The sequence below is a fragment of the Phaethon aethereus genome (genome assembly GCF_964289735.1).
Source record: "Phaethon aethereus genome assembly, chromosome: 6".
Classification (NCBI taxonomy): Eukaryota; Metazoa; Chordata; class Aves; order Phaethontiformes; family Phaethontidae; genus Phaethon; species Phaethon aethereus.
The window spans coordinates 461,999-481,109 of NC_138580.1; the positions used below are offsets into that span (position 1 = coordinate 461,999).

At 40.3% G+C, this 19,111-nt stretch overlaps 1 protein-coding gene across 1 annotated transcript in view; it reads right to left on the reverse strand.

Annotated features, from left to right (window-relative positions):
* Positions 1–5,492, reverse strand: part of TANC1 (tetratricopeptide repeat, ankyrin repeat and coiled-coil containing 1) — a gene marked incomplete at both ends in the record, with an annotated part of 71,572 nt that extends 66,080 nt beyond the window's left edge. Inside the window, one exon of the mRNA XM_082001233.1 lies at positions 5,432–5,492. Within this exon, the coding sequence (XP_081857359.1) occupies positions 5,432–5,492 (61 nt within the window). The remainder of the gene's footprint in view (positions 1–5,431) is intronic.
* Between the last annotated feature and the right edge of the window lie 13,619 nt (positions 5,493–19,111).

Consider the following 19,111-nt stretch of genomic DNA (forward strand, 5'->3'; position numbering starts at 1 on the left):
TTGAAATACATTACAAGTATTTTATATTGAATGGCCTTTTGCTTAGTAAGTAAAAAACCCCAGCGGATTCCCAGAATGCAGGCAAGTTGCTGGCTTTAGGACAGTTAAAGAAAACAAGCATAATTATATACTGCAAAGCAACCGGCAGCATATAAACCCAACAGGAAATACTAATACAAATCTCTCTCCCAAGCATTTTTAAGCAGTTAAGAACAAATAGCTGAGTAGAAGTTCTACTAAAGCAATCATAATTAAAAAGTATTTTTTGTTTCTATTTTGAAGCTTATTAAGTATATTCTTTATACTATCACCTCATCATGGACACAGACAAGACTTGCAGGTAACCCTGCAGAACTTGAGTTCAAACAACAGTCTTCTGGCTCTGATTTATTGAATTGTGACACTACGATACGAAGTTTCTGCGCTATACTAAAATAAAAAAGGTCAGCTCCTTCCAAGAGAGGCCAGAGCCAGAGAATCTCCCAGTGGCTAGAGATTAATTTAAAACAAGGAAAGAAACTGGAAAACATACAATCCACAATCAACTATGAAGACAACACAGAAGAAAGAGCAGAAAGAAATTTCCAAGGCAGTTAGAAAGAAACACAGGGTAGAAATGAAGACAAAGACACGAGATTATCTTAAATCTAGAAAATACAGCCCATTGACAACACAAAGGCAAAGAATAAGGAAAGAAAACGTGTGCCCTAAGCAGAAGTCATAAGGACTAGTGCGAGTTACACTAACAGACTCCCAAACAAAAAGACTACGTCTGCCACTTCTTACTAGAAAAGACATCTTCTAAGGAATCATTAAAGGTCTTGGAAACTCTTTCAGAGTTTAATATTTATTTGATGATAATAACCTAAGACAAGAAAATACCAAATTTTTACTTTGTTTCTGAGACAGAATGAAAACTTGAGAAACTAAGGGAAACTGAGAGAGTAATTGCTGTACATTTCCAGCTCAGTGTACATGAGACAATATAAAACCAGTGATTACTTTCTGGGACACAAAAATTAATGTTCCTGTTTGCCCTCTTCCTGCTTGGCTCCAAACATTCACAAAACAGTTCTTTGTTACTTTAATGTGACACATGCAGATTGTGGTCTTTTTCTCCTTGAGTTCTGTCCTTTACCAAGTACGTACATCACTTCAATCGAAGGAAGGGGGACAAGGCAAAACAAAAAATCAACTCACAGATACTTATTTCCATAAAACAGAAATAACTATGTCTGAAGGAGTGTAAAGACAGGTTGCTTCATACTGCAGAAAACCTGAAAAAAAGCTGGATGAAGAAAAAGTTGGATGTCTGGGTCAAAATATTGGTTTGTTTGAAATTCTGTTCCTTTGGCACATCAGTGTACCTAAATATGACGTCAACCACCTTGTCTTCAAATCCACATTTAGAAGCAAGTTTAGTAAGCTTTGTTTTGAAAAGTTCTTCTGTGCATAAACACCATGCTGTCAACACTGCTCTCTTTTCATCGATGTTCATGTGTGCTCGCACATACTGATATACAATCATGGATGCACTCACATGTTTAAACATACAAATTTTGCTTCATTTAGATTTTACCTAATCCTGTAACAGCCACCCACCTATCAGTGCCTCCCAGCCACATCTGGGACACACATTTTAATAAAACAACTGTAGAAGGTTTATTACTGAAGCAACTGCAGGATCTGCATAGCCCAACTATGTATAGCTAGCATACTGCTACTGGAGTAGCCTAAGGTGCCCTTTTTCCATCCAAAAGTGAGATTCCCACATGACAGTCTTCCACCTGATTAGGGCAGAAGTCGCTTTATATAAAGACCCTCTCCCAGTCTTTCGCATAGCACTTCAGTCTCTCTCCCAAAAGCACCAACACTAATTCTTGCAACCTTCTTTTTCAGGGTAATCCTGAATTTAAAAAGCTATTAATAATTGTATTTAACATACTCAGCAGCTGTATTTCAAAAATGTTATGCACATCTTCAGCTCTTAAGCCCTTGTAGAATAGTCTGGGTTGCAAGGGACCTGTCAAGGACATCTAGTCCAACTCCCTGCAGTGAGCAGGGACATCTTCAACTCGATTATGTCACCCAGAGCGCCGTCCAGCCTGGCCTGGGATGTTTCCAGGGATGGGGCATCGACCACCTCTCTGGGCAACCTGGGCCAGGGGTTCACCACCGTCCGTATACAAGCTATTAAAAAAAACAAACCAAAACAAAACAAAAAAAACCCACCTAAAAAACAACCAAACCACAAAAAAACCAAAACCCCAAACCTGCCTTAATTTCTTTTTGTTCTTTAATCCTTTTACAGACTTTTGAATACTACAGATGTGCCTTCAATCAATTAAAAAAACCCCAAAGTTCCTGTTTGCACTGATTCTGCAAGGCTAACAGCTGTAAAACCAGTAAGATATAGTTAATGCACAAACAGGAAGTTCTGTTCAGTAAAACAGGAATCATCCCACTCAGCTTTGAATTAGCAGACTTCCAGGAGTTCCTTTTATACAAGCAACCCCGTGGGACAACAGAGGTTACTTCAGTTTAAGAATAAGCTATTGCAGTTTAGCCTAAACCTCTTCCAATTTGGCTTCAGTTAGAGTGAAACAATCACAAGTGGTCAAGACAGAGCTGTCGGGAGCTACCGCTTCTCAGCTGCCGTTCAACACCTCGCTGTCTCTCCTCTGCCTGCCGGGATGCGAAGTACGATAGATTTACCCACGCACCTTAGAGGATGTTCGCAAGCACGTTCATAGAGTCAGTTCTGACACAGCTATGGCAGCTTAAGATTTTACTGCCTTCTTAGCTGTTCAGCATTATTCCCAAACTGGGTGTATGTTGAAAAAAGATCACAGAAGTCTTCCTAATCGGGTTCTGTTCGGCACAACTGAGCTGCGCTCTCTCATCTACTTCCTGCTACATTCTGAAGCTCTCAAAACTTTTTCAAAACTTCATCAGCAAAAAAATCAAATCTATGTGCCCATGAAGCGAAGAGAAGCATCTAACATTACTATTGCGTTACTCTCTTAAACGGTGGCTAGAAGGGTGTCTCTCAGGTCAGCTTCCGTCATTAGCATACTTGTTCGCTCTTCATAGCTCTTCAGAGAGCAGTAAATTTTAAGAGCCGCTGTTGTTATTAAGGACCTGAAGGGCCATGAGATGGGACAACTCTATAATTAAAAAAATTTCCATTTCTCATTGTTTGGAGTTTAAGGACCAAGGAGAGGAGGGAGTAAAACAAAAACTCTGCAAAGACCAATGTTCTTTGCCTTGCTTCTCATCTTCTCGAAAAACTTTGAGAAATGACTTACAGCTGAAAAAATTGGAAGCTCCTTTGGAACAAACATAAAATTATTAAACCGAACACAACTTTACAGGAAGTCCTGGAAGTAACACAGAACAGAATGCACACTTTTTTTTTTTCAAACCTTGCATAACGTCTTCAAATACAAAATAAGCCAAAATCTCTGGAGTCCACTGTATAAATTACTTCCTTCCTTTTGAAAAAAGGAGCTCCTGCACTCCTTACTCTAGCTTTCACCAGCCAGGCATTATTGACCAATTTTTCCCATTCCTTTGTTTCCATAACATTCAATTCATACATCAAACTCTGGAGCTTTGCTTAAAAAAACCAACCAACCAACCAACCCACTCACCCACCCAAACCAAAAGTGAAACCAGAAATGCTCCCACACTTTAACATTCCCCTTGGTGTTCAGAAATACATCAGCGTTGTATTTGTAAAAACAGAGGGAGAAGATCCTTTCTTTTGCACACATTAATCCAGACAGATGTGATGAGATCCTAGAATAAAAAATATGTGTTTTCTAACCTACAGGAAAAAGGCTTTTCAAGCTTCACATTTTAATCAAAGCCTGGTCAAGGCTCCATTCCAAACAGCCTAATTTTCCTTTTGAGCTTAAACCAATTTCCATCTAGTATTTTAACAAAAAATGTGCCAATGAAAGCCTCACCACAGGAATCTTTAGCCCACTATGTTTAAACAACTCCAGCTGGTAACTTCAAGTCAGCAGTACATATAAAATTAAACAGGATGCCTTTCGTCTTGCTCTGTGATCACTTCTGTGCATCTTTGCTCTAGTGTCAATGTTTTTCTTTTCAGGATAGCTCCCATCATTCAGTCACTTAGAAAGAAACCAGGGTGGAGTGTAAACTTCAGAAGACCACAAGAACTTCCTGAAGAACATACTACCTGCCAGATGAACATAGAACTGCTTTTTGCAAAAGAACATTTAAAATACTCTCCTCGTAGGACTCGGTATACCTCGGTATAGTTTTAAAAGCTGCAATGCAAAGTACGTATATAATTTGCTTGTCAAAGAAAATATGACTGCATTGTTTTAAAGGTTCTCGCAAATGTGGATGTGGTAGTCTGTGTTACATTCTGTACTTAATACGTTAAAGGAATATTTCTTTTTACTTGGGGGGGGGGGGGGGGGAAGGGGGCAGAGTAATGCATTTGTGTTGCCAAAGAGCACAAACTCACTCTTGTAGATAATTTTGGATGTCACTCATCAGAAAATCAGATGTATTAGTCTACATTAATAGTCTGAAGTTAAAAATTTAACTGTGACGAAAAGGTAACTGTCACTCAGGTCCATGAGCTTTCTAGCCATTGCTGCAAAGACTTCAGCATGACCTGCATGGAGCAGGCAGGTTTAATGCTCAGCCACCAACATGTGCACTTCTACCACTATTACTCCTTCTCAAAGGCATTGCTGGTCCTCCTCTGCCCTTGCAAATGGCAATTAGAGGTCTCAGTTACCCTTTTTCCTGAAAGGCAATACAGATAAGCAGTGGACTACTGAATTTATGATTAACAGTAAAATAAGCTTTTTTTTTTTTAAAGTAAAATTTGCTGATGATTAATTTTATGTTCAAAAAAATCTGTATTTAAAGCAAGAACTAGAACATAATAGAAGTTTGATAACCAACTTAAAAGCTTTTCACTATATTTATTTTCAATACATTTTTTCCTAAATAAATTAATAATAAAAATTCTATCACCCATAATACATAATGGCTTTTTTCTGTAATATAATTGAATAAGTAGTTTAAAATACATTTCCGTAGTTCTGAGCCTCTGGCCTTGGGCTGCGTTTCAGCTGGCAGGACACGACACGCAGCCTGCTCTCCGTGCTGCTACGCAAGAACCGAGAGCAAGCGGCCCTCACCTGTCCTTGCCAGCAGCGGGTCAGGAAGGAGCACGCCGCGCGCGCCTCTGGGGCGGCTTCGGCCCCGCTGGCCGCGCTCCGCATGGAAGCGGCCCAGGCAAAGGCGCGAGGAGGGCGAGGGCCTGCGGACCTCCCTGCCCCGGGGACCGGGCACCGCTGCTGCAACGGAGGCAATGTAATTGCTGGATTTAACACGCACAACTCGGCTGGGTTACAACATATTTCATTAATATTCATACCTGAGTCTTTCTTGCTCCCTTTTCCACCCTCTCGGCTCTTTTTTAAAACTGCCTTTAACATTTTAAATGTTGCTCCTAAAGGATAACAGAAAGAAACAAAAATAAACGCAACATTAATAACATCCATTCACACAAACCCGAACAAAATAAAGATAGGATCAATACAAATAAAGCAGGGAGGTAATCAGAAGAAACTTTTTGGCAGTTACCTGTATTTTTTACAACGTAGCTCGCTTAAGAAAAGTCCTGAAGCACAAGGAATGTTTTAACCCTTGAACTAAGCAATTGGAGTTCACCGCCTTCCTATGCGGAAAAAATAATACAGCATTCTCCACATTCCACGTATAATTAAGGTTATAAGGCTAAACTCATGTGAGTTACTGTAAGACACTCTGGCGAAAACAAAGCAGAACAGAGGTCTAACTCCCGACCGGAGCGCACCAGCACGGCCGGGGGAGCGGGCGCTGCGGTTGGAAACCCGCTCGCAGCTGGAGACGCCAGGCCGCCGGGGCCTAGAACGGATGGGTGACGGCACGACACCGTATCGCCACGCAACCGTTCTTCACCTATGTGCAACGCACTGTAACCAACCCAGAAAAGGCTGAACAAATTCCCTAAGTCGCTGCACTGCTGCGTACATGCGTACCTGCCCACGTACCCAGGCCCGTGAGCACACGCATTTCTGTCTTCCACATCTCCAGTTTAACAACAAATTCAAGTGAGCAGCAGCGGCAGACTGCGGAGAATTATTCATTATAAGAAAAGTATATCTGGGATGGAAACCTGGAAGACAGTTGTTTCAGGTAACCATCTTCAGGTACAACGCAAGGAAAAAGGAACAAAAGGAATTAGGAAGGGCACTTCTTTCTCAAAAAGCTTTCTAGAGCACATATAAATACTAATTTCATTTGTTTTCTCTATTGAAAAATTCCAAAGCTATCTCATTTTAGAAAACTTGCAGTACAGAATATGCAACAACAAGGGGGAAGAAAAAAATCAAGTAATCTATGCTGGATTACTTAATGGATTATTACATAATGGATTGCCATAAAACCTGCATGATATCAACAGGAAAAGCAAAAATCTTCCATGCAAAAAATATGGATTCTTCAGAAAGTCCACTTATTTTTATGAAATAAAGCAGAAAAAGCAAAATCAGTACAACAGAGTTCTTAAGCTTCTATCAATAAGTTGAAGCACATACAACTAATACTCATTAGAAAACTGGAAGGTTTCCAGAGCTCGTATTATATTCAGTGCACAAATCCCCGGGTCAGTTCCACAGGGGCGAAGCTGTGCACGTAGCCGGCTGGTTTTCACATGGCAGTGTAGCATCGCAAGCAAGCTGTACGGATGAGTTACACCCCTCAGTGCCACACACCACAGGGCAAGCAGGCAGCAAACGTGCTGTCTTCTGTGCTCTACGTCTCGGGTGAAGTATCTGCTAAGGGTTACCCACAGAGAAAAAAACCCACCTTGCTAATACCATCCATCTGCAAACTACAGGAGTAAAACAAGTTCTGTAGTGTTTTCAGCTGTTTCACAAAGAATGTAAACTAAGCATCCGTCTCCAGCTTCAGCATTAAAAAAATTAAAAAAAAAAACAAACACAAAAACACCCCCAAAGTTGGACCATTTACCTGAAAAATCAAATAAACCAAAAGGAAGCAAATTATGATTATTTATGGAATACAAACCATAAATTTCTGAAAATAAGCATCACTATACTATACTAGAATGTTGAATGCCAATTGGGAAGAGTGAAGCATTTTTTAAAAACACACTCTATGTGGTTATAATATCAGTGACTTACTGTCAGTCATATTCTACAGGCAAAGGCTATGCGCCAGGTCCCAACACATCTGTTGAGCAACGTAGAAAAGGCTGGATTGAAAGAACATGGTTAATGACACTCCCCTGAACAATGCTCAATTTTTTGAAAATAAGAAAATATCTCCTAAAATCCCAACACAAGATTGTGAGAAGAAAAAACTAAATGCAACACGAGGAAACACTCTCCTTTCCTCACTTGTCTGGATGAGCTAGCTTCAGAGACAATCCACAACAGCAAAGAATTTTCTGAGATTAAAAAACAGCATCGACAATTAGAGAAAGAAATTTGAAACAGAACACCTGAACCAAAATTTAACTGCAGCGCTGGCTACTTCCTTTGAAATACCATATATATCATTTTCACCAACGGCTGGTTATTGGGGAGGATGAGAAAGATTGCCAAGTACTGTATCTCTATTCTCACTCATCACGTGTGTTCCCTAATTGTCTCCCCTTTCCCAGTACTTACGGCTTCTAGCTTTGCAAAGGAAAAAAGCAGCACCTCTCCTTTACACAACAGCTTACACAAAAAGCAGTAACAAGGGAAAACAACAAGTCACATCCTCAAGTACACTGTCACAAAGAAGGAAGAATGACTCTTGAGAGGCAGCCACAGTCACCTGGAAACAGCCCATCTGATGACAGGAGAAAATAAATCTCTCACTAAGTTGCATGAAGACCAGCTCTGCCTTTAAGACAAAAAGTCATGACTCCACTCTACCTGGCAGTAATGAGGCCTCCAGAGGAGCCTATGTCCCATTGTGGGCACCAGAATTCAGACCTGGACCAGACAGAGGGAACAGAGAAGACAACGCCAGAGACACTGCGACTTAAGAGACTGAAAAGTGTTGTTTATTCTTAAGAGCAAAAGACTTGAGGAGAGACCTAACTACGTTAGCCTGGTTTATATTTTAAGACTGTTAAACAGAAGAGAACAATCTATCCTACATACCAACTCTTGATAGACCAAGTAAGATGAGCCTGCTTTGCAGCAGACAAAATTTAGCTTAGACACTAAGAAAAAACTTCCTAGCAGTATGGACAACAAAATGGAAAACTGCCAGCCCATAAGGAAACAGTGGAATGCTTCTCTCAAACAGACAGCTGCAAGAAAAAAACCCGCAACTGGTTGTGGCTGGAGTAGGATGTCTTAGGCTGAGGATGAAAGAGCCAGACAAGTTAAGGTATTTCATTTGCATGACACAGTTGTCAGTGGATGGGGACAAAAACAACACAAAAACACAAGCCATAAACCTCACAAGTGTCTGCTTCAGGCATGAAAAAAAGTTTTGAAACTTTAAAAGCTTATTTTTCTTCCAATTCAACCAAAAATTGCTTAATAATGGAAATCTTTCAGAGGGATCAGATCCGCACTGGAGGATGTACTAAACTGCCCCTCAGAAGCCCTTCCCACGCCTGCTTTCTGTGCTGTCAGGCTTCAGCCAAGAGGAATACGCAGGCTACAAAAAGGTTCATCAGAAAGCTGTAACTAGTTATCAAATAGCTAGTTATGAAACTGTAGCTAAGAAGGGAAAAAATACTAAAAAAAGGGTTCAAACTCTGAAGATTTAAGCAGCCTTACTTCCTTTAACAACTGGTATCTCTTACAGAAATGCAGCGCATGAGGAAGAATATAATATTTTGATTAAAGAGAGCCTGAGGGTTTTTTGAGAGTCATGTGAACACTTTATATTTCTAGAAATCAAATCCACCTTCAAACAGTATTAACAAATCAAGAACCTAAGAGTATCTTCCATAGTTTGAAATAGGTATGAGATAAGAGTGACTTTACATTAAAAATTATGTATAAAAGCATTATTTGAGTAATTACAGATATTCCCTAATGTCACAGACAGCTAACTTCCCTCTATCCCTATAGAATACTGGTCTTCATTAGTATGGAGAACGGTATTTAAAAATATTACTTCTTATAACAGCGCAAGATTCAAATTTGCAGGTCAAATAAAAAAGGCTAATAAATGATGCGAAAACTGTGAGGGCAAGCATTAAGAAGTTAGGAAATTTAAAGGCTCAACCACGCAACCCAAGTCTGTGCTGCTTCTGTACATAAATTGTGCTAGAAACTTTAATGATGTAAGCATGTCCCGTCCACTCGTCCGGTGCAAAGGGTGTCCACAAACTCAAACCTGTTTGTCTACAGCGCACGACTGGGGCCCGGGAAAGCCATGTTCTCTTCCTGCCTCTACCACAAGGCCACTGTAATACACAGATGCAAAAGACTGCCCAAGCACCTTAAACGTATTTTTCCTAAAATCTGAATGATTCACTTCACAAGTATTAAGTATCCTTTCAGAACAGCTTCCTCCTTGTTCATATCATGTAGGCTGCAGTCTGTAAAAACATGCGCACACAGCGCGCACTGCATGTACTTTGGCTATACAAAATAGCTGAGAGCGATGCAGCAAATGTCCTTTGCCCAAAGACCAAGCTTCTTTGATGCTTTCTGAATCACACAACTCTGTAAAGTACAGTTATACAGGACAAAGCTGTTATAGGGCAGCTGTGATATATATTTCATACCTATCAGTCATTACCTATTGTTATTTCTTCCGTCAAACACTAGGTAGGCTCCAGCTCCATTGGAGCCATGCTCTTTTCCATGTTCTTCATCACCATTTTAGAAAGGGCCTTTCTAATTTTAGCACAAAATTCATTTAAAAAAAAAAAATTCTGAAAACAACTGTTCTGAGTCATCTCAAATCCTTCCAGCCACTTCACACCATAGGATACTGGTCCATGTACGAGTTTGGAACTTAGACTTCTTGCTTCACAGTCAGACGCTGGTCTTTGTTCCAGAAACCTAGATATATAGATTTCACCTTAATATTACAATTTGAAGGGCTTATGCTCTTTGGAACCTATTTTTATATGTAATTGGACAGCTCCTTAAAATGAAAATTTTCTCAGCTCATTTTAGTATGTCGCAATTGAGGTACTTGTACTCGAGGGTATTGTAGCTTTTAACATTACTAGCAGGCATGCACAGGTTCAGTTAGAGCATTTAGTGAGGAAAAGAGTGTTCAATCATGTAATTCAAGGCTGAAACTTAATGCATGTATAGAAGAACTGGAAGTCTAATTGCAGCTGCAGAGACATTCTTAGTTTGGTATTCCCTAACTTCTGCCTGCCTTTGAAACGTTAATATTTCCTTTAAAATTATTCAGTGTGGTACATTTACTTACAAGCATTTTAAAATACCTTAAGTCTTGCAGAACAATACTGACTTTATTAAAATCCTGCCTGGTATCACCACATGAACAAAGAAGAAATAGTCTACCTGAAGTCTTGCTGAAGTTCACAGAGCATGTCTGATCTAGCTCTGCCCTAGAGAGACTACTAGATGCATTTTAATTTTTTTTTTTTCCAAAAGTGATACAGCTTAGTGGTGTAATGCAACCAGAAACAAAAATTAAAGAGGGTAATTATGAAAAAAGTTTGGTTTCACAGAGCTTATTGTCCGGGGAGGAAGCCTACTGCAACTGAAGACAATGACACTGGATCTTTCTTAAGAAAAATATGATAATAATAAAATACAGCATTTACAGGATCTTGAACAGCTGCAGCCCAAAAAGAAACCCTCTGCAGCAGCTCAAAGAGAAGAAATGTGAGTTTTTAAAAAGTCAGTAGAAAAAAATAATGGGTGCAAAGAGGAATCTAATGGACAAATCATGAGAAAGCATCTAACTCCTCACTAGAGGAATAACAACAGGCCCCCTTCGACAAGTAACTCCTTACCCTTGTCCTTTTTATTGATGGTGGCTAGTGATCACCTGTTTTTTCTAGTTATATTCGTTTCACTGTTCTTGAGATGGTAGGCGTTTCCATAAGTCATCTAACCAGTGAGCCAAATATTACAGCTGATTCCCGTTACAGAGCTCACAATGGATTTATGCCTGTAGCAGTAATCCTGAAATATTACAACACCAAAGGTCATTGGTGCTTACAGAGGATGTGACTACACAACAGGAAGCTCCTCTTGCAAGAGAAAAAATATTTAACAATATTTTGAAAACTCATTCATTAAATATAAAACAGAACCATATAAAACTTGGTATATAAGTCTGTGTGTGTATAAAAATCCTTATCTAACACAGGCAAACTCACGGCTTCTAAAATATGACATAGAATATAGTTTGTCTGCCAAGTTTAGTAAGACTCTACAGCATTAACCTTAGCGTGGGTGTTCCCTGTACATTTGAAAAACTCAGTTGCTGGATCCACAGATGCTTGAAGTTGAAGACTTTACAGCAGGATAACACGATGTACACTTGCCTACGAGTTGTTGTATAGTGTCAGTGAGCTGCTTTTTAAATTACATTTTCTGATTTGGGTTGGTCGAACACAAATTAGTAAAAGAAAAAGTCCTCGGCACAGCATATTATGCGTACAGCCTTGATTTTACCCTGACATAGGGCTGGAGAAAGCTGCAATTTAACAAGCGACACTTGACCAGACAGACGACCAGTAAGAACACATACACAAGTCCCTGGGACTTGACGAGATGCATCCCAGAGTCCGGAGGGAACTGGCTGATGTTGTTGCCAAGCCACTCTCCGTGATATTTGAAAAGTCCTGGCAGCCAGGAGAGCTCCCTGGTGACTATGTGTGTAGCATATCGTTCTCAGATTCTGAAATCCATTAACACCTCCACATCTTACCATTGCATAATGCAGACTTTCTAATACAGCATAAATTTTTTGTATGGAAATGGAAAAAAAAAAATCTTTTTATTTAAAAAGCAGAGTGTAATAAATACATTGGGACTTTTATTTTCTTTGTTGTCTTAGCTTAGGAAGTTGTCTGGGAGAGAGTGTTTGGCTATGTATTTGGAAAAAATGCTTAGAGTTGTTTTTCTTTCCTTTTGGATTCTGATAATCAGAATTTTTAGGAGTTTGATCCAATGTGAGCTTTGTCGGAGAAAGGGAACATACCTGAATCAACCTAAGAGATTTAGAAAAGAATAGACTAGATTGTTTCAGTCGGAAGGGACCTTACAACGATCATCTAGTCCAACTGCCTGAGCAGTTCAGGGCTGACCAAAAGTTAAAGCATGTCGTTAAGGGCATTGTCCAAACGACAGGCTTGGGGCATCGACCACCTCTCCAGGAAGCCTGTTGCAGTGTTTGACCACCCCCCCGGTAAAGAAATGCTTCCTCATGTCCAGCCTGACCCTCGCCTGGCGCAGCTTTGAACCGTTCCCACGCGTCCTATAACTGGATCCCAGGGAGAAGAGCTCAGCACCTCCCTCTGCACGTCCCCTCCTCAGGAAGCTGCAGAGAGCCATGAGGTCGCCTCTCAGCCTCCTCTTCTCCAAATTAGACAAGCCCGGGGTCCTCATCCGCTCCTCACAGGACATGCCTTCCAGCCCTGCCACCAGCTTGGTTACCCTCCTCTGGACGCACTCACAGACCTTCGCATCCTTATTAAGTTGTGGGGCTGAGAACTGCACGCAGAACTCGAGCTGAGGCTGCACGAATGCCGAGTACGGCGCGATGACCACCTCTTGACCGGCTGGCGTTGCGGTGTTTGCACTGTCCAGCCTGACCTGGAATATTTCCAGGGATGGGGCATCTACCACCTCTTCTGGTAACCTGTGCCAGTGTTTCATCACCCTCATCGTGAAAAATGTTTTCCTTCTATCTAGTCTGAATCTGCCCTCTTTTAGTTTAAAACAGTTACTCCTTGTCCTATCACTACAGGCCCTGCTAAAAAGTCTGTCCCCATCTTTCCTATAAGCCTCCTTTAAGCCCTGACAGCTGCCGTAAGGTCTCCCCGGAGCCTTCTCTGCTCCAGGCTGAGCACATCCAGCTTTTCATCCACCAGGACCCCCCAAGTCCTTCTTGGTAGGGATGCTCTCCATCCCTTCATCCCCCAGCCTGTATTGATACCGGGGGTTGCCTTGACTCAGGTGCAGGACCCTGCACTTGGCCTTGTTGAAGCTCATGAGGTTCACACAGGCCCATTCCTTGAGCTTGTCCAGGTCCCTCTGGATGGCATCCTGTTCCTCAGGCATGTCAACCGCACCGCTCAGCTTGGTGTCATCCGCAAACTTGCTGAGGGTGCCCTCGATCCCACTGTCTGTGTCACTGATGATAATATTAAAGAGTAGTGGTCCCAGTACGGACCCCTGAGGAACACCACTCATGTCCGATCAATCTGGACATTGATCTTTTGATCACTACCATCTGGATATGGCCATCTAACCAGTTCCTCATCCCCCCAACAGTCCACCCTGTACCTCCCCAGTTGAGAGAGAAGGATGTTGTTGGGGGCCGTGTCAGAGGCCTTGCAGAAGGCCAGATAGATGAAATGGGTAGCTCTCCCCTTATCCACTGATGTGGTCACTCCATCATAGAAGGCCACTAGGTTGGTCAGGCAGGACTTGCCCTTGGTGAAGCCATGCTGGCTGTCTCGAATCACCTCCCTGTCCTCCATGTGCCTTAGCATAGCTTCTAGGAGGATCTGCTCCATCATCTTCCCAGGCCCCAAGGTGAGGCTGATGGATCGGTATTTCCCAGGGTCCTCCTTGCTACCCTTTTAAAAAATGGGTGCAATGTTTCCCTTTTTCTAGTCACCAGGACACTAGAACAGAGTGGTAATAAAAAAACCAATAAAATCCCCACCCAAAAACCTGCGTGTTATATTTAACTTTCTTCTTATTTTGCAAACATGACAAATAGAAATTTTTGATTAACCAAAACAGAGAGACTTGATATAGAAGTGAAATTTTACAGTATATGTCATTCCTATTCTTAGGATATAGGTAAGGGGGTAATAAGGGATCAAATTAAAGGAATCAAGGACAATTCCATCCTAGATTTTCTCTTTTTGGAATTGAGGCTAGCTTCCCTACTGTGCATACGGTTCTTCAAGATCTGTTCCAATATAAAACACAAATGGTATGCAAGATGGTTGCTTATTCAGACACATTCAGTGCAGTTATAAAAGTTGCCTATTACCTGTAAGCAAAGTCCATTTCCTTCCTTCTCCCCTATAAAATGAGATGCAAAAATGAAAGATAACCACTTCCAAAGAAATTCCCCTTCAATATGCCAACTACACTCAAGGAGACACCTAACCAATAAAGGAGCTGAACAGGAAAGCACACACAGTGAAACTTCCTATTAATTTGCAAGCTGAAAGGTACCAAAAAACCCCCCAACCCAAAAACACAACCAAAATTGTCTTCTTAAGTTACATCTTGGTAACTTTACAACAGCATTCAAATTCCACAAAGGTGTGCAGTTAAACTGCTTAGGAAATGAACCAAATACTGCAGCTTAGAAATACTGACTACAAATAAACTATGTGTTATTTAAAGAAAAACTTATTTGTACATACTGTGAAGCTTTCTGACATATATGCAAAGGCATTTCAGCTTCAAGTAAAAAAATGTCTTCATACCCATCTTTCACACTTCAAGACAACTGATCAAACTGAACAGCAATACTGTGCATTTATATTTCCTCATCCCTCAAAACAGACACAGGATACTGGATCTTGTTTTGTTTTAAAGATACTTGTATTAATAGGATATTTTCCAGTAATGCTGGCATCTTGTCTTTTCTAAGCCCATTGTATTTCCTCTCTCTCCACAACTAAGCTTATATAAAATCATTCACTAACTAAGATTTCAGAAACACTTTCAGCTATTGCAATTGTTTGGCTTTGGTGAACAGTTCAGTTTTATACTTTCTTGGTTCCAATTTTTAAATTTTGCCCTGAAAGCACCTCTTTGTGGTTTTGTTGGGGTTTTTTAAAGATTTAAGGTCTTTTAAAAACTTCAGCTATCACTTCTGTTTTTAAAACAGATACAAAATGCGGACTTGTTATCCAAGGGTTGATATTAATGATGGCACATAAGAAGGAAAACACTTCAACACACTTTTGCTTATGCAATCAAAGCTCATATTGGCTGCTTAGAAAACTGGATCCCTCACTCCAGCTCATGTCAAATACATTTTAAAACGGGTGCTGCCCTCCCACCAGTTCAACTGTTTGTCTTGAGATATCCAAGAGATTTCATACAATTGCCTCATACTCAGAGCATGAAGGGAATGGGCGGAAATTCCCTTGATTTAAGAATTTGTATGATCAGCTTTTTTATAAATGAGGGACTTCAAAACAAGATCAGGTTTATAAAATACAAATGCTAGGTTCTGTAAAGAGCTGGGAGCACAGAAATACACAACAGTGTATTTCATTCCTAACCCTTTAGAAATTAAGTACTTCTCTACCTAGAGAATCCCCTCTGAAAAGCAGAAAGGCAGAAAAAAAAACCTCTCTCCACATTTTCACTCTGCCTGTGAGTCCCCCTTAAAACTCAGCAACCTCTTTGCGTGGGAATATTTTCCACTTATAGCTACTACTGACAGATACTAACATCAGTAACAAGATGATTCATAGCTTTTGTTCGCATTCGTAACTTCTGCTGCACCTTCCTTAAAGGTTGGCAGCATGCACTTTTTATATATCTTACCTATCGAAGTGGGTTATTTTCAAAAGATCAATCCACAAGAGTTCATTGCTTCTGGAGAGGTGAACTAAACTCATCCTATGTGGTATGTAACCACCTGCGCTAATGCCTGTGAACTCCACATTTACCTGCTTCCCAAAGTTGTGTTGTTCAGTTCCTCCATATTAAAATCCTGAAAAACAGTTAGCATATATTTGCAAAGAAATAAAGGGTGGAATATCTTAGTCATTCTACCATTTCCATGGAAGTACTTAAGGACTTACCACCTCTCAGTGTAGGATTTATTAAACATATATTTCAAAGAAGCTGTATTTTAAAAAGTGCATTTTGTATTTTGTAAATATCTGAAGATTCAGTCCTAAGGTTTGCAGAAAACTTCATTTAGTCACAAGTGCTTTTATTGCCTTTAAACACAGTAAGAATGTAATTGTTTACACTTAGAAAAGTTTCAACATTTCCCTTTTCTGGTGAATTCAAATTCCTTTAGCATAACTGTATTTTTCAAACAAGAGAAAAACAACAACAACAACAAAATACTTAAAGGTGTTACTGATATAACAGTACAACAACAGTAACAGGCAATACAGCAACTAAAAAATCCTTTAAAATTATTACATTGAGTCATCAATATTTAACGTTTTGTAATAAACAGAAAGCATACTCCCAGATCTAAGAGACTCCTAATTCAAGAACGAACAAAACCATTTGAAAACAAGAGAGTAGTGTTTTGGTTTTTTTTAAGGTACAGCTTCTGATGAGCTATATTTGTTTTATTTTTATTCAAATGCATGAATGAAAATGATAAGCCAGATATAGTGAAGAAGTCTGACTTCATATAATAAAAAAGTAAATGGCACATATGCTGTTTCCAATGGACTATATTTAGCCAAATCTAAACAAACTCACCCAGTTTAAACAACTATTACTGAAATATTTTTCTGCAATACCCTAAACAATTATAGTCTTTATCCTTTGTAGATATTTCTTATGCAGGAAGATCAATACAGATACAAACCTGACAAGCTATAGTGCATTTGTTTTGTTTCTTGCTCACTCAATAACCTAATTATTACTAATCTTACCTACAAGATACTCCACATACCCCCCTTATCTGACACCCCTGAAAGCTATGCGTCAATTTAATAGGAGACTGCAAAAGAACACCAAGGTTTCAAATTTGCCGCTCACTTCCAAATAGTGGAATTACGCCCCGAGGCACTATGAAAATACAATGAAAGAGGTGAAAGATGAGGAAGTGTGAGAAAAAACTCATTATCAGGTTAGCTATTAGAATGTGCTTTTACAGTAGCTTTTCCCACCAGTCTGGTTCTAGATCTCACTTCCCAGATGTCACAGACATACCCATTTCTACCCTGCAGTCACCCAGCTTTCTGCTATGCTACTCTTGTACCCTATCGCTGATTATTTTGGCCAGTGTCTCTAAGGACTACCAACACAGGGGAAAAGATGGTCCCTCCATTTGACTGCTGTTCAAAAATTCTTTGTCAGGTGCCAGATACTGCAGAAATGATTGTTCACCAGTTTTAAAGATTACTGTTCCCCAGCTACTTGCTACTGCCCTGAAGTGCTGAAGAAACTGATCTTCCACTGAAGCCGATGAAGAGCACTCACAAGTCAGAAATATTAACTTCCAAGGTCATAAGCACCTGTTTAATCTAACCTGAAGGATTCAGCAATGATGCAGATGAAGACTCATGAGTTGAGTCACGTACCTGTCTACATTGGGGAAAAAGAGCAGCAGTTGCCAACAGAAGAGCCATAAAGTCTTAAAGATTTGCAGCTGTTTCTCATATGAAAAGAATCTGACCACAGATAAGGTGTAGACAAATTTATTTTTCCCTTTCTCTTCCCATTCTGCTGAGACCCTCCAGAGATAACGCCAAGACCATAGCCTTCTACCATTTTCCACACAATTTCCCCCCTTTTTTTAGTTATGACTTACAACAAAACCAAACCAAACCAAACAAAAACAGCCCAACAAAAGAAACCCATGCTTCTCATCCCTACTGAATTTTTCATATTTCTCCTTGCTGTTTAGGCTTCTTTCTGAAGCCCACCCCTCTAGCTCTTGTCATTTACAAGGTACTGCCAAATTCTTCAAAGGATCAAAAGATCCACTGTGCTCTTCTAGTCTCATCTCATTTAGCCTAACTCCACTCTCACGAGGGTTGTTCTCTCCCTTCAATTTTATCTTTAGGTATCACAGTAGTAAATTACCCTCTATCATACCACTGCCTTTTATTTCTAAATTCAATTAATTATCTTTCCTCTCCTCCAGCATTGCAAGACAGGGATTGGTGTACACAGATTATGCCACAAAGTATGTTTTTGCTTCAGGGGCAAAACGAAGGTGGGTGGGTGTAGCGAGAGCAAAATCATGACGGTAAGAGGAAGACTGCTTGCTACTTGTCTTTAGCAATAATCCTCACTTCAGTGAAAAAAAGTTAAAAAAAAGTTGGCCCTCTTCTAAGTGGAAGGTCACTATTTAGAATGGTGTTCTAGAATGAAATAAGGTCACATGGTTTAAAAACAATGCTGAGGAAACACTCCTATAAGCATCCCAGCCAGCAATCCCTAGAACAGCTGGACATCACAGACATACATAGTTTGCACTGAGGCAGGATTGAGCAAAGGAAAATGGAATATACCACGGATTTATTTTTTCTTGCCTTTGACATAATGGCCGCTTTCATCCCATCTCTCTCCATCCTACCGTGTTAAACACAGAAAAAGTGACACCCCCCCACTTTAAAATAGATTATGAAAGGGTCAGAACACTAGGGAAGAGAACTCCTCACTTTCGAGCTGGCAGAAGTGACCCCCTGCACACACTGTGTCAGCAGAAAATTGAGAGCCTAAAACTAAATGAAAACTAGGTCAGAAACTGCCATTTCAGCTTTACTAGCATACAGGAAATCAAAGGAAGACAAAAATCGTGCTAACCAAAATCTAGAGCCAACTCACAGTAATCAAGTCTTACGTTACCGACCAGTTGTAAGCTAGGTTATGACAGCACCGTCCTCCCCAGAAAGCATGGAAAGTCAGTACAGAAATAAAACGCAGCTCCAGTTTCTCAACTGGCCTAGATACAGTCCTAATTTCCAGATGAACATCAACGAGCTGCTTGTGAAACAACACAACCATTCACTCCAAACAGCCAAGAGTAAATGCAATGCAGAATGCACCCATCTCACAGTAGACAGGCTGCAGTTCAAACAACTTAGTGGGCAAAACCATTTTCCTTCAGCCTGCCACTCTACATCAGTTTAAACTTGCTTCCTCCATACCGCTGCCATTCCAGACATTGTTTCACGACCCACAAAATTGAA